Source organism: Symphalangus syndactylus, chromosome 14 (assembly GCF_028878055.3).
Source record: "Symphalangus syndactylus isolate Jambi chromosome 14, NHGRI_mSymSyn1-v2.1_pri, whole genome shotgun sequence".
NCBI lineage: Eukaryota > Metazoa > Chordata > Mammalia > Primates > Hylobatidae > Symphalangus > Symphalangus syndactylus.
The window spans coordinates 11,103,580-11,119,471 of NC_072436.2; the positions used below are offsets into that span (position 1 = coordinate 11,103,580).

The following is a 15,892-nucleotide window of genomic DNA, read 5'->3' on the forward strand; positions in this document are numbered from 1 at the left end:
AAAAAAAAAAAAAATCCCTCTACCTACCCTGAGATGAATGCAAACATAAATTTTTCCTCTGCTCCCTCTTTTCACAGGTAAAATGCAGATTTACTGAGGCTAATCACCGACTCACAAGAATGTAATCACTTGCCTCCTCACTGCCTAACCTCCCTGTTTTGCCCCTCCTGCTAGCTCCTTCCTCTTTAACTAGTGATGTTCCCAAAACCATCTTTGGAAAAAGCACAGGTCTCAGATCTTCCTGTGACCTGTGCTTTTTCCCGGTTGGATCCTCAACCTTAGCTAATTAAACCTTTATCGGTTGAGACCTGCCTCAGTCACTTTTGGTAAACAAGAGAAAGAGGGAAAACAAGAGCAATCCAAGTAGCAGAAATGGTAGGTATCTCGTACGTAAAGTGCGTAATTTTTTTATACACATCACAGATCATCCACAGTTGACATACTGTCTTCAAAGTTCAAATGGAAGTGAATGCACAGCGATAAAATAGGAATAGTCTCCTGAGAGAATACGCTGAATAAACCTTAGGCCTCTCAACGTGCCGCGATGCGGAGCTTAATACGGCTGGAAGAAAAATATAAATTCCTCTGCTTGGGCTGAACCCACTCTAATGCCCAAGAGGAAAAGCGAGGGAAGTAGAAAGGCCAGGAAGACGAAGGAAAGGGACGGAGTGGGACCTTCGAGGCCGGGGTTTGTGACTGGTGGCAGAAACCCCGTGACCACTGCGACCCTAGGGCAGGTGTCAGGCCTCTGAGCCCAAGCCAAGCCATTGCATCCCCTGTGACTTGCACGTATACATCCAGATGGCCTGAAGTAACTGAAGATCCACAAAAGAAGTAAAAATAGCCTTAACTGATGACATTCCACCATTGTGATTTGTTTCTCCCCGACCCTAACTGATCAATGTACTTTGTAATCTCCCCCACCCTTAAGAAGGTTCTTTGTGATTCTCCCCACCCTTCAGAATGTACTTCGAGAGATCCACCCCTGCCCCGAAAACATTGCTCCTAACTCCACCGCCTATCCCAAAACCTCTAAGCACTAATGAGAATCCACCACCCTTTTCTGACTCTCTTTTCGGACTCAGCCCACCTGCACCCAGGTGAAATAAACAGCCATGTTGCTCACACAAAGCCTGTTTGGTGGTCTCTTCACACGGACGCGCATGAAAGCGGGCACCTCGTTAACATTGCGACTCCGGAAAATGGCAACCGAGTCGAGGGAAGGGGACGAGCGCCTCGCGACCACTAGGGAAGCAGAGAAGCCTAAAGTAACTAAGCAGACGCAGTTCTCAACCCGCAAGGACGAGCAAGCCTGTTCGGGGTGCTCTTACAGTGACTGTTGGCTCGCCATCTAGCTCCTCCATAGCGCCGAACCCCAGCCTCCTAGAAGACGCCGGGACGCCAATGCTTCCCGCTCAGGCCTCCCGCTCAGAGCTAGCTGCGAGACAGGACCCCGCCTGGGCGTCTCCTGCTGCGCCTGCAAGCCCAAACCCTCAGTGCTGCGGCGCTGTCTCCTCTCAGCCACGGCCACCCCTCTGCGGTCCTCTGCACGCGTCCTTCCTTCCCGGCGTCGACAGCAAATCAGGGAAAACAGCGCCGAGGACTGACTGCACTCACAGTACCGCGCTAACAGGATCAGGCGGCGCCGCGGACACCCTGGTGCCCAGCGGAGAAAAGGCCCCCGGAGACGGCGGGAGGGGCAGGAGGACCCCGGGGGCCGCAGATGGTGCGACTGCGCGTGCGTGGGCTGGGGCGGCGGCAGTTGGGTGGGAACTCGCGCGGGACTTAGGTCCCAGTAAGCCTGCAACCTCTCCCAACTCGGAGTCATCGCTCCATCCCGGTCTCCACCTTAGTGTCGTCGCAGCCATTTGTCCCAACCCCGACAGTCAAACAGGCTTGCGCTGTAAAACAATCGCCTCCACTCCCACACTAGAACACACACAAGAGGCACGGGAACAAAATCGATACCTCCGGGCGCTGTGGCTCAAGCCTCTGATCCCAGCACTTTGGCAGCCAGAGGTGGGCGGATCACTAGAGGTCAGGAGTTCAAGACCAGTCTGGCCAATATGATGAAACCTCGTCTCTACTAAAAATATAAAAAATTAGCCGGGCGTTGTGTCGGACACCTGTAATCCCAGCTACTCGGAAGGCTGAGGCAGGAGAATTGTTCCAACCCGGGAGGTGGAGGTTTCATTGAGCCAAGATGGCACCACTGCACTCCAGCCTGGGAGACAGAGCGAGACTCAGTTAGCCGGGCTTGGTAGCGCGCGCCTGTAATCCCAGCACTCCTGTAAGACGAGGTGGGTGGATCACCTGAGGTCAGGAGTTCAAGACCAGCCTGCCCAGCATGGGGAAACCCCGTCTCTACTTAAAAATACAAAAATTAGCCGGGAGTGGTGGTGGACACCTGTAATCCCAGTTACTTGGAAGGCTGAGGCAGGAGAATTGTTCCAACCCAGGAGGCGAAGGTTGCAGTGAGCCAAGATTGCGCCACTGCATTCCATCCTGGGCGACAGACTGAGACTCCGTCTCACAAAAAAAAAAAAAAAGAATTTTTTTGCTGAGTCTCAAAAAAAAAAGTATTTTGCTCTTTTTCTCTTAATAAGTTTCTGGTTTTTTTGTTTTTTCTGTTTTTTTGTGTTTTTTTTTGAGAGGGAGTCTCGCTCTGCCGCCCAGGCTGGAGTGCAGTGGCGCGATCTCGGCTCACTGCAAGCTCCACCTCCCGGGTTCACGCCATTCTCCTGCCTCAGCCTCTCCGAGTAGCTGGGACTACAGGCGCCCGCTACCACGCCCGGCTAATTTTTTGTATTTTTAGTAGAGACGGGGTTTCACCGTGGTCTCGATCTCCTGACCTCGTGATCCGCCCGCCTACGGCCTCCCAAAGTGCTGGGATTACAAGCGTGAGCCACCGCGCCCGGCCAAGTTTCTGTTATACCTCAAGTTGGAGTTATCGCCTGTGTAATTGAAAACTTTTCCAGAGTTAAATACAATTTCAGAGTTAAATCAACCACTCTAGAGAGGGGAAGGAGTCACTGGTGGAGGAGAGGAAAGAGAAAAATAATTTGTAAGATAATTGTTTCATTTTTCCAACGGTTTTCCATTAGGATTAACTGAAAAAGAAGGATACATAAACTACTTCATCAAAACCTTATTCTTAGAAATCTATAGAAAGGTTGAGGAAGGAAAAGGTCCATATATAGTATGCGTAGTCAGTTTATAGAACAAGGATAGGCAGGGCACGGTGGTTCACGCCTGTAATCTCAGCACTTTGGGAGGCCGAGGCGGGTGGATCACGAGGTCAGGAGATAGAGACCATCCTGGCTAACACGGTGAAACCCTGTCTCTACTAAAAATACAAAAAAAAAAAAAAAATTAGCCGGGCATGGTGGTAGGCGCCTGTAGTCCCAACTACTCGGGAGGCTGAGGCAGGAGAATGGCGTGAACCTGGGAGGCGGAGCTTGCAGTGAGCCGAGATCACACCACGGCACTCTAGCCTGGGCGACAGAGCGAGACTCCGTCTAAAAAGAAAAAAAAAAAAAGGCTGGGCACGGTGACTCACGCCTGTAATCCCAACACTTTGGGAGGCCGAGGCGGGGAGATCTCGAGGTCAGGAGTTCGAGACCAGCCTGGCCAACATGGTAAAACCCCATCTCTACTAAAAATAAAAAAATTATCCAGGCATGGGCCGGACGCAGTGGCTCTCACCTGTAACCCCAGCACTTTGGGAGGCCGAGGTGGGTGTACCACGAGGTCAGGAGATGGAGACCATCCTGACTAACACGGTGAAACCCCATCTCTACTAAAAATAAAAAAAAAAAAATTAGCTGGGCATAGTGGTGCGTGCCTGTAGTCCCAGCTACTTGGAGAGGCTGAGACAGGAGAATGCCTTGAACCCGAGAGGCAGAGCTTGCAGTGAGCCAAGATTGCACCACTGCACTCCAGGCTGGGCAACAGAGCAAGACTCCGTCTCAAAAATAAATAAATAAAATTATTCGGGCGTGGTGACACATGCCTGTAATCCCAGCTACTCAGGAGGCTGAGGCAGGAGAATTGCTTGAACCTGAGAGATTGCAGTGAGCTGAGATTGTCCAGCCTGGGCGACAGTGCAAGACTCTGTCTCTAAAAATAATAATAATAATAATAATAATACAAAAATTAACCAGTCATGGTGGCATAGCCTGTAATCCCAGCTACTCAGGAGGCTGAGGTGAGAGAATCACCTGAACCCAGGAAGTAGGGGTTGCAGTGAGCCAAGATCCCACCATTGCACTCCAGCCTGGGTGACAGAGCAAGACTCCGTGTCAAAAAAAAAATTTTTTTATTCTTATTTTTATTGATTTTATTTTTTATTTATTAGAGACGGAAGTTTTGCTATGTTGCCCAGGCTGGTCTTGAACTCTTGGCCTCAAGTGATCCTTGTGCCTTGGCCTCCCAAGCTGCTGGGATTACTGATATGAGCATATGAGCCACCGCCTCCTAGCCCACTTTCTTTTTCTTTTCCTTTTTTTTTTTGAGAGGGAGCCTCATTATGTCATCCAGGCTGGAAAGCAGTAGTGCGATCACAGCTCACAGCTCACTGCAGCCTTTGCTTCGTGGGCTGAAGTGATCCTTCCATCTCAGCTTCTTGAGTAGCTCGGACCACAGGCAAGCACCACTATGCCTGGCTGATTTTTTGTATTTTTGATAGAGACGAGGTTTCACCATGTTGCCTAGGCTGGCCTCGAACCGCCCAACTCGGCTTGCCAGGCCTGCCAAACTGCTGGGATTCCAAGGGTGAGCCACCGTGCCCAGACCCACTTTCTTTTTCTAAAGCATCCTTTTTCAGTGCACAGCTATCCCTTTCCTCCCACCCCTATAAAAATGATGGAGGGAGAGGTGCAGTGGCTCACGCCTGTAATCCCAGCACTTTGGGTGGCTGAGGTGGATGGATCACAGGGTCAAGAGATCGAGACCATACTGGCCAACATGGTGAAATCCCATCTCTACTAAAAATAAAAAATTAGCTGAGCATGGTGTCGTGTGTCTGTGGTCCCAGCTACTCGGGAGGCTGAGGCAGGAGAATCGCTTGAACCCGGGAGGTGGAGGTTGCAGTGAGGTGAGATCGTGCCACTGCACCCCAGCCTGGCTACAGAGCAAGATTCCATCTCAAAAAAAAAAAAAAAAGTGGAGGGAGAATATTAATAGGAAATTTCCATCTCTTCGCAATTTTTTCCTGGAAATTGCAAAAGGATTTTCAGAATATAATTTCAGTACATTCCCTAGGCCCAGCTCCCAGAATTTCAATGTGTCCTTGGAATATATATTGCTCAGACATTTGAACACATTTTGTTTTTTTTTTTTTGAGACGAAGTTTTTCTCTTGTTGCCCAGGCTGGAGGGCAGTGGAGTGATCTCAGCTCACTGCAACCTCTGCCTCCCAAGTTCAAGTGATTCTCCTGCTTCAGCCTCCCGAGTAGTCTTCCCAGAAGGTTGCGCTGGCTCATGAGTGATCCTGTCCTCTCCACCCGCAGGGCCGCGTTCGCACCAAAACCGTGAAGAAGGCGGCCTGGGTCATCACAGAAAAGTACCACACACGCCTGGGCAACGACTTCCACAAGAACAAGCGCGTGTGCGAGGAGATCGCCATTATCCCCAGCAAAAAGCTCCGCAACAAGATAGCAGGGTGAATCGGCCGGGGCCCCGCGGTCCATTTGTGTGCTCTGCTGCCCTCCGACTGGGGAAGAGACGGTGCCGTGGTGGTTTCGTTAGCCTGAAACTCCCTGGTGTCCCAGAGAAGGGCTAGAGCTCTGCGTGTGCAGGATTTCTGTTGTGAACTTAGGCCTGTGTCATGACTGGCCACGGTGACACTGGGTCGAAGGTAGCCACCGTCAGACCTCTTGTCTTTTTTTTTTTTTTTTTTTTTTTGAGACAGAGTCTCGCTCCGTCACCCAGACTGGAGTGCAGTGGCACAGTCTCGGCTCACTGCAAACTCCGCCTCCCGGGTTCACGCCATTCTCCTGCCTCAGCCTCTCCGAGTAGCTGGGACTACAGGCGCCCGCCAACACGCCCGGCTAATTTTTTTGTATTTTTAGTAGAGACGGGGTTTCACCGTGGTCTCGATCTCCTGACCTCATGATCCGCCCGCCTCGGCCTCCCAAAGTGCTGGGATTACAAGCGTGAGCCACCGCGCCCGGCCTAGACCTCTTGTCTTGAAGCTACGTTGCTTTTAGGTGTCAACTTTCTTTTCTTTCTTTTTTTTTTCTTTGAGATGGAATCTTGCTCTGGTACCCAGGCTAGAGTGCAGTGGTTCCATCTCGGCTCACTGCAACCTCCGCCTCCAGGGTTCAAGCGATTGTCATGCCTCAGCTTTCCGAGTAGCTGGGATTACAGGCATGTGCTACCACACCCGGCTAATTTTTAGTAGAGATGGGGTTTCACAATGTTGGCCAGGCTGGTCTCGAACTCCTGACCTCAAGGGATCCGCCCGCCTTGGCCTCCCAACTTGCTGGGATTACAGGCGTGAGCCACCGCGCCCGGCTGGGTGTCAACTTCTAATGCGTTCTTCACAGTTGCAGTTACTGTTCGAGAGATTTGTAGGAATATGGCCTGGAAGAATAGTGCCAAAGTCAACGTATTAATTGCCAAATTATGTGAATTTGAAATTGGAAGAAAGTGAAGGCTGTGAAGGGTCGTGAAACTGCGGGGCGGGGCGGGGTGAGTGGGGGGCGGGGCGGTTGATCATCATGAAGGAGAGTTTGAATAGAGAGTGAGAAACCAAAGGGATGGAATGCTCAGGCCAGTGGAGGTTCTATGTGTAGGAGATCCCCGGATAGTGAGTCCTCTCCCTTCTCACTGTGGAAAAGAACTAAAGCAGGTGTTTAGATATCCACATGTGCTGAGTACCAGGTGGGAGTTGATTTGTCTTCTCACTGTTCTCTTTGGCTATGTGTGCTTTGTAGCTATGTCACGCATCTGATGAAGCGGATTCAGAGAGGCCCAGTAAGAGCTGTCTCCATCAAGCTGCAGGAGGAGGAGAGAGAAAGGAGAGACGATTATGTTCCTGAGGTAAACTTTCTGGATATTTGGGCTTCTGGCTAATCCTCAAATGATAAAGCTGTGGGTTCCTGGCTTCCAAAGGGACCTCAGCTGAACCTAAGGAGACCTTTTATCCATACATTCCATAACCAGCTGTGGGTGCCCACAGGCTCCCTACCAGTTTCTTAGCCTCCATTCTGCTCTCCTGGAACCAGTTAAGTCTATTCCATATTTCATGAGAGCCCTTAATAATGTTGATTTGGGGCCAGGCGTGGTGGCTCACGCCTGTAATCCCAGCACTTTGGGAGGCTGAGGTGGGCGGATCACCTGAGGTCGGGAGTTCAAGACCAGCCTCAACATGGAGAAACCCCATCTCTACTAAAAATACAAAAAAATTAGCTGGGCGTTGTGGTGCATGCCTGTAATCCCAGCTACTCGGGAGGCTGAGGTAGGAGAATTGCTTGAACCTGGGAGGTGGAGGTTGCGGTGAGCCGAGATCGCGCCATTGCACTCCAGCCTGGGCAACAAGAGAGAAACTCCGTCTCAAAAAAAAAAAAAAAATGTTGATTTGATGACTGCTGTCGTGGCTTGATTGTTTGCCCCTAATATAGTATTCTTTGGTGTAAACACAGACTTCAAGTGTTCTAAATACTGAATAGATGTAATGAGGGCATGGGAAGGTAAGACCAGAAGAACAGGTCATCGGGGTCTGTAATACTGTAAGAGACTGCTCGCCTTGTGAGAGGACTGCTATCCTTGCGCAGCTCCTCTTCCCCATATTTAAGAACCTGGGGAGAGGAGGAGGAGAGGTGAGTGATAATCTCATTGATTGGTATTTTGAGCCTACCTCGTTTCTTTCTAGGTCTCAGCCTTGGATCAGGAGATAATTGAAGTAGATCCTGACACTAAGGAAATGCTGAAGCTTTTGGTAAGTGTTTGCTGAACTCCTAAAGTGGTATTTTCCTGGTCAAAAACCATCAGTAGGTCTTATTATCCAAGGTCACCCAGCTAGTAAGTGGCAGAGTTGGGAATCCCATCTAAACTTCTAGCTACTAAACTGGACTGCTTTCATAAGGGGTGTAGCGGAAGTTGTGTGCATTGAGTTTGCTCGCCACAAGATCATGATTCCCAAATCTAGTGGCTGCCAGGACACCTTTTCTTTCTTGGCTGCTTCTGTTCTTGGTTTTATAGCTGGCTTACGTTGCCCCCTTTGTGTCAGCCCTGGCTGAATCTGCCTGCATTTCTTCTGTGAAGGCATTCGTTTGGCGTCTCCATGCTAACCACTCAGAAATGAACCTTGATCCATTTCCAGGTACATACAAGGCACTACTCAGGTAGTTCACGAGTATCTTCATTGCACTTTGATGTTTTTTCTGTGGCTTATCTTAGCCCTTTTGCATACTTGGGTGAAAGCATGGGCTTCAAAATCCATTGGGCGGTTGGCGATTTTGAACAACTTCATTTTTCCTATTTTTATGGTCATTAAATGTTTAAGACACTCAAAAATGTAATAGCAAAATGAACTCACGTGTACTTTCCCAGCTTCAGAAAAACATCACCAGTACAGCTACAGCCCCGCTGTGGGTCTTTTCTTCCTGAGATAACCACTACGCTGAATGCAGCTTTTTTGTTGAAACTAAAATGGGTTTCTGAGGACCAAATAGGACGTGAAGTTTTAGGTATAAGGTGGGCCCTTTGGCTTCTTGCCCTGCCTACCAGCCTGAACTTGTTTGAGGGCAGGGTCTGCTCTTGCCTCCCTCCCTTCTGCTTGATGCCTTGTGTACTTGGACCCTTCACAAATGTTGATTAGATTAGTCATAGCTCTTACCCGGGGCTGGTCCTGGAAAGTAAGTGGCACTGTGTATTCTCAAAGGGACAGAGTTTTGCTTTAGAGGACATTTGGCAATGTCCAGACACATTTTTGGTTCTCATAGCGAGGGGATACCTGCTAACTTCTAATGGGTAGAGGCCAAGGATGTTGCTAAACTTTTGCAATACACAGTACAGCCCCCTATAACAAAGAATGTCCAGCCCAGGACGTCTACGTTGCCAAGATTGAGAAATGGTGTTTTAGAGTGATTGATAGGAAGGGGTTGTGAAAACAGATACAAATGGCATGGTACATTGGGTAAAAGTCATAGAGTTGTAAATGGGGATACCACATGGTCAGGTGTGTGTTGAAGGAAGATCACTCTGGAAAAGTGGGAGGCATTGAGAACCCTATTGGCTCTTAAAGGGTCCTTCAGGTCGCCTCTGGACCCCCTTGAGAGTGCTGTGGCTCTAGGGGCCTCTGTTTTCTTCTGGGGTCCACCCACAGATCTCACCAGTAATTGCTCACTGAATCCATTTTCTCGTTCCAGGACTTCGGCCGTCTGTCCAACCTGCAGGTCGCTCAGCCTACAGTTGGGATGAATTTCAAAACGCCTCGGGGACCTGTTTGAATTTTTTCTGTAGTGCTGTATTATTTTCAGTAAATCTGGGACAACAGCCTTGCCTGTGTCATCTTTGCAGTTGTGTGTGGGTAGAGGGAAGGCAGGAGCTCTCAAGGCAACACATCAGCTGGCACTTGCCTGGGGTTCAGGTGCTGCTTCATCTGGTTTATGGGGAGTGAGTTCACCCGAGTTTAGTGAAGGAACAAGGGCGAGCCTGAGCGTGTCGAGAGTGGTCTGCGGTATGAGCCTGGGAGGCTGCTTTGACAGCTCCACCCTGCTTCCCTGGGTCTTCAGCCCCTGCTGGGTACACACAACTTGGGCCAATTTGCCCACGTTCAGAAGGTAGCAACAGGATTATCATGTGTATCAGGGTTTGACTTTTCTTTCCGTGGGAGGTAGGATGAATGGTGTCTTTGTGTCCAATGTTGAGCCCAATGCCTAGAATATAAGAGTTCTCAACAAATGTGAATAAATGTGTATGGGAAGATTGATACTGGGATGCTTCAGCCTAACCAGAGGCAGAGCTCACCAGCTGCAACCTGGGTAGACTCCCCTGGACTCTGAGCTTTAGGATCTCTGTCGCTGTCAGTTAAGCGCGCGTGTGTGTGTCTCACAGGGGCTGGGCTGCACTTGGTTGGTTCATGCCCTTGCATATGAGGAAAGTTGTGGGCTCCGTGTTTCTCCAGTGGGACAAGGAGCTGCTGCAGAGCCAAGCTTAGCTGGATGGGTGTCCAAGAGAACAGGCAGGGCGGCTCACACCTGTAATCCCAGTACTTCAGGAGACTGAGGCGGGAGGGATTGCTTGAGCCTGAGAGTTGGAGACCAGCCTGGGCAATAGCAAGACCTCCTCTACTAAAAAGGTAGGAAATAAGTTGAGCATGGTGATGTGCATGTGTAGTCCAGCTACACATGCTTAGGCGGTCGGCGGACTGCCTAAGCCTTGGAGGTGGAGGTTGCGATGAGCCGAGATCATGCCACTGCACTACAATCTAGGCGACGAAGTGAGACCCTGTCTCCAAAAAAAAAAGCAGCCAGGAAGTGGCAAAGCTCTAGCCTTAAAGTGATTCTTGCATATCTATTTCTTTCAAGCAGATAAATACAGCAGACATTTTTAATGTGTTTTGTAACTTAATTTTTGTATAATTTCACACTTACAGAGAAGTTGCAAGAATAGTACAAAGAACACCCAGGTTTACCAGTTCACATTTTGCCTCAATGGCTTTATCTTTTTTTGGGGGGGAGATGGAGTCTCACTCTGTCACCCAGGCTGGAGTGCGGTGGCACAATCTTGGCTCACTGCAACCTCCATCTCCCAAGTTCAAGTGATTCTCCTGCCTCAGCCTCCTGAGTAGCTGGGATTACAGGCGCTCACCGCCACACAAAGCTAATTTTTTTTTTCTTTTTGGAGACAGAGTTTCGCCTTTGTGGCCCAGGCTGGAGTGCAATGGCGCGATCTTGGCTCACCACAACCTCCACCTCCCAGGTTCAGGCGATTCTCCTGTCTCAGCCTCCCAAGCAGCTGGGATTACAGGCATGCACCACCACACCTGGCTGATTTTGTATTATTAGTAGAGACAGGGTTTCTCCATGTTGGTCAGGCTGGTGTTGAACTCCCGACCTCAGGTGATCCACCTGCATCAGCCTCCCAAAGTGCTGGGATTATAGGTGTGAGCCACTGCGTCAGGCCATATATTCTTTATATATATATATATACATACACACACACACAACTTTTTATATTCAAGAAAATCTATTACACTTATTTTTTCTTTTTTTCTTTACTTTAACGATTTTTTAAAATTATTATTATACTTTAAGTTCTAGGGTACATGTGCACAAAGTGCAGGTTTGTTACATATGTATACATGTGCCATGTTGGCGTGCTCCACCCGTTAACTTGTCATTTACATTAGGTCTATCTCCTAATGCTATCCCTCCCCCAACCCCATGACAGGCCCCTGTGTGTGGTGTTCCCCACCCTGTGTCCAAGTGTTCTCATTGTTCAATTCCCACCTATGAGTGAGAACATGTGGTGTTTGCTTTCCTGTCCTTGCGATAGTTGGCTCAGAATGATGCTTTCTAGCTTCATCCATGTCCCTACAAAGGACGTGAACTCATCCTTTTTATGGCTGCATAGTATTCCATGGACACACACAACTTTTTTTCTGCTCCATTTGAAGTTAAGTTGGAGATGTTCCCATTTACTCCCAAATATTTCAGTGTTACTTCCAGAACAAGAACATTATTTTATATAACCACAATACAATGATCAAAGTCAGGAAATGTAACATTGATATAATACTATGTAATTCAGTCAGTCCTTGGTCACATTTTGGTCACATTCACAAAATGTGAAAAGTTATGGTTGATTTATTTTGTCCTTCAATTTGGGCTTTAGTAGCCGGGACCACAGGTATGGACCACCATGCCTAGCTGATTTTTAAATTTTTTGTAGACGTAATATCTCCTATGTTACCCAGGCTGGCTATGAACTCCTGGCCTCAAGTGATCCTCCCGCCTCAGCCTCCCAGAGAGCTAGGATTACACTGGTGTGTGAGCCACCGCATTCAGCCAAGTACTCTTTTTTTTTTTTTGAGACAGAGTCTCGCTGTCGCCCAGGCTGGAGTGCAGTGGCGCGATCTCGGCTCACTGCAGGCTCTGCCCCCCAGGGTTCACGCCATTCTCCTGCCTCAGCCTCCCGAGTAGCTGGGACTACAGGCGCCCGCCACCTCGCCCAGCTAATTTTTTGTATTTTTAGTAGAGATGGGGTTTCACTGTGTTAGCCAGGATGGTCTCGAACTCCTGACTTCATGATCCACCCACCTTGGCCTCCTAAAGTGCTGGGATTACAGGCGTGAGCCACCGCGCCCGGCCTCAGCCAAGTACTCTTATCTCTGTTAATCTGTTAGCCAACCTTTGGCTGCCCCCTCCCCCTTACTCTTCCTCACCTCTAGTAAACACTATTCTAAGCAAATAGATCTTAAAGGAGACCACCCAGAAGCTGGTAGACTCCTATATGGCCATTGTCAACAAGACAGTGTGGGACCTCATGGTTGGTCTCATGCCCAGGACCATCATGCACCTTATGATCAACAATGTGCATGCACTGCCCCATGGGGGCAGGGGGCGACTGTGGCACTGGGGACGGAGGTGGCCATGTTGGCCTGGGAGAGATGCCGACCAGCCCTATGGGACCAGGTCCAGGCAGGGAGGCACGGTCAAGACCAGAGCTGTCCCATAGAAATATAACATGGGACTGGGCACAGTGGCCCATCCCTATAATCCCAGCACTTTGGGAGGCCAAGGCAGGAAGATCGCTTGAGCACAGGAGTTTAAGACCAGCCTGGGCAACATAGTGAGACCTGGTCTGTACATAAAAATTTTAAAAACAGCTGGGCTTGGTGGTGGCACATGCCTGTAGTCCTAGCTACTCGACAGGCTGTGGTTGGAGGATCACTTTGAGCCCAGGTGGTTGAGGCTGCAGTAAGCAGTGATCTCACCCACTGTGCTCCAGCCTGGCGACAGAGTGAGATCCTATCTCCTAAAGTAGAGTAGCATGATAGGTCCTGGGTCCCCTTCCAGATCTGTAACCTTGGACAGGTGACTTTTCCTCTGGACTTCAGTGTCCCCATCTGAGTGAGAAAAGGCGGTGGGGAGGCAGATCTTCGAGTCTAAGTGGTGTAGAAGCTGCGTCTGAAAAGCCATACTCGGGAATCCAAGCCCAGCGCACAGTCCCAGCAGGACCCGGCAGGGCAGCCAGGGCGGCACAGGCATCAGGTTCCACCCTCCTTCCCTCTTTGCCTACTCTCAGACCAAGGAATTCATCTTCTCGGAGCTGCCGTCCAACCTGTACTCGCATGGGGACCAGAACACGCTGATGGAGGAGTCTGCAGAGCAGGCACAGCGGGGCGATGAGATGCTGTGCACGCACCACGTGCTGACAGAGGGGCTCAGCATCATCAGCGACATCAACACAATCACCATCAGCGTGCCCATGGGGGCCCGTGGATGACTCCTGGCTGCAGGTGCAGAGCATCCCGGCTGGACGCAGGTACCAGGGCGGGCCCCCATGGTCCCAAAGTCCCCCAGCCTCCATGACTGAGCCTGGGGGCTCTTGGAACGGGCTCCATGTCCAAGCTGACAGACATGGGTGCTCTCTGGAGCCATCAGAGAGGGCAGAGACCTCATGGTTTATGGTGTAGGGGCTGGGAGCTTGGAGGGGGTTGTGTGTGGGGCTGGATTCTGAGGTGGCCAGAGGCCTAGGAACATCATCCTGGGCACACCGTACCTGTCGTGCAGTCTGAGTCATGCTGCCAGGGCAGGGTATCCAGCTCCCGGCCTGGGAGTGCCGAGGGCCAAATCAGATTAGGGCGATACTCAGGGTCCCACCTCCTCTATTTGTTGGCAATCCAGTGGCGATCTAGGATAAAAGCCTGAGAGTCCTATACACACGGTCATCCCACAACATACTTCACAGGCCAGGCAGGGACACACAGCGCCCATCTCTCCCTCCCAGATACCATCATAGCTGCTAGTGTGTGACCGAAGGCAGGGTCCCTGGCCCCCGCTGAAACACTACTGCCAGCCAGTGGGCTCATGCACCTTGGCCTGTTGCCCCTAGAGGTCACCTATGCTATTCAACCAATGGGACCACAGTGCCTGCTGGCCTGGCTGAGCTCTGTCCAGTGAGCCTGCCCACCTCTCCTGCCACAGACTCTCCCTCTTCTGCTTTTCCCTGCAGGAAGGGCCCAGCCTCACCTATGTGACCTGCAGTCCCCCAAAAAGCTGAGGCTCCCCTCTTAGACTTATAAGTCTATGGCCAGTGGCATCTGGCTGCCTGCCCTCCCTGCCTCCCCCAGGGTCCTCTCAGAGGGTCCTGGGCTTTCTGATGGCCCAAAGGGGCCTCCAGTGCTCACTCCAACCATCCATCCCTTTTAGCTTCATCATCCTGGTTCAGGCAGTGTTCCTTCCCTATCAGGCCTGGTGGCTATTGCTTGGGGCTCCCCAAGGCGAGCGATGGCCCTGGGCCAGTGGGTTGGAAGACAGGGTGACCAGAGAAAAGGGAAGCCCGAGGGGGCTGAGCATTGGTCTGAACTGTGGGTACACTGCCTGGATGCCATGGGAGAGGCGTGTGTGGGGTGTGGAGGGCCTCCGCAGCCCCCAGGCACTACCTGTGAAGCTCCAGCTTCTCCCTCCATCCTCCTGCCCTTTCCCTTCCAGCCCCTTTTCCAAGAACCTTACTACACACCTGCACCTGTGCCCGCCCCTCCCCGGTCCTCCCACAGCTGCTGTGTCACACCCATGCTCTGCACTTGCCTCACCAGCAATCCGCTCGCTTTTCTCTCTCCTGTTTTCTCTCTGCTTTCTCTCCACATGCAGCTGATCGGGTCAGGCACGTCCATCCCGTCCTGACAGCCCCAGGCCCCCCTTCGACCTCTAAACAGATCCCTCCTCTTCTCAGAGACCTCCCTTTCTGAGCCTGCCTGGGCGGGTGCTCTGTGACTTGACAGTGGCTCTCCAGCCCCAAAGCCAGCCCCCTTCATCTGTGACTTGGTCTGTTGCAGTGGTGAGCTGACACATCCAGGTGTGACCCTTGCTGAAAACTTGTCCCCCCTCTGTGCTATGCCCCTGCCCTGTTCTATAAATAGCTATATATATATATGTATATATGTATATATATGTATATATATGTATATATGTATATATATATGCACCTACACATGGCTGACCGCCTCGCCTCTAGCACTAGGAATAAGTCCCCATGCTGTCCTTTTGGAGTCTTGTGGCCCAACAAGAGAAAGCTGTCCCCTGACATCGCCCCTCCAAAGTGTGCCACCTCCAGTGAGCCTCCCTGTCATGCCCGGCCTGTGGACAGCCAGCCCCCACCATCCCTCCCACCCTCCACCAAGCACGGGGGTGCTGTGCAGGCAGCCGTGTGGCCTGACAGTCACTAGCAGTCCTGCTGTCCCTCGGCTGAGAATCAAACCCATTTCCGGATGACGGAGAATGTGTCCTCTGCTGGCTGTGTTCTCTGTGGAGCTCAGGGGAGGGAAAAGGCTAAGCCATTGCTCGGATGCTGTTGGGAGCAAGTGAAAAGGCCACACATCCTTTCCAAGGGACACTTTTCCTGGAAAGTCCCTGGAGCTTAGCTGGCTTTTATCCTGTGAAGCCGGCTCCGTCCACTAGGGGGCAGGGTCATGATCTCAGCCTGGAGGGAGACTGAGGGGCCGCCGGCATTCCGGGGGGACAGACAGAACAGGCCACCATGTGCACTGGAGGGACAGACAGAAAAGGCCACCCGGTGCAGACAGGAGAGGGAGGCGAGGGGACGGAAGGAAAGACACCTGGGGTGGATGGCAGTGCCCTTTGGTGCTGGTATCTGTCTTCCCGGCCACTGCTAGATCAGGCTTCTGAGCCTGTTGGCTGTCAGGGCCAGACTGTGCCCCA

General features: G+C 51.0%; 2 protein-coding genes across 6 annotated transcripts in view; one reads left to right on the plus strand and one right to left on the minus strand.

Annotated features, from left to right (window-relative positions):
* NUP85 (nucleoporin 85) overlaps positions 1–1,957 on the minus strand; it is a 40,732-nt gene extending 38,775 nt beyond the window's left edge. For 2 of the 5 annotated variants that reach the window (XM_063617235.1, XM_055241154.2), the window contains exon 1: positions 1,332–1,626. In XM_063617235.1, coding sequence (XP_063473305.1) covers positions 1,332–1,364 — 33 coding nt within the window. In that variant the 5' untranslated portion in view covers positions 1,365–1,626. Of the gene's footprint in view, positions 1–1,126 lie in introns of all 5 variants that reach the window. The other 3 variants (XM_055241153.2, XM_055241152.2, XM_063617236.1) reach the window with 3 other exon arrangements.
* LOC129462339 (uncharacterized) lies at positions 1,405–13,479 on the plus strand. The gene is made up of 7 exons (XM_055242270.2): positions 1,405–2,019; positions 5,510–5,661; positions 6,938–7,043; positions 7,876–7,941; positions 8,268–8,325; positions 9,374–9,594; positions 13,257–13,479. The coding sequence occupies exons 1-7, from the start codon at positions 1,405–1,407 to the stop codon at positions 13,455–13,457; spliced, it is 1,419 nt and encodes a 472-aa protein (XP_055098245.1). The 3' UTR covers positions 13,458–13,479.
* Positions 13,480–15,892: the final 2,413 nt, after the last annotated feature.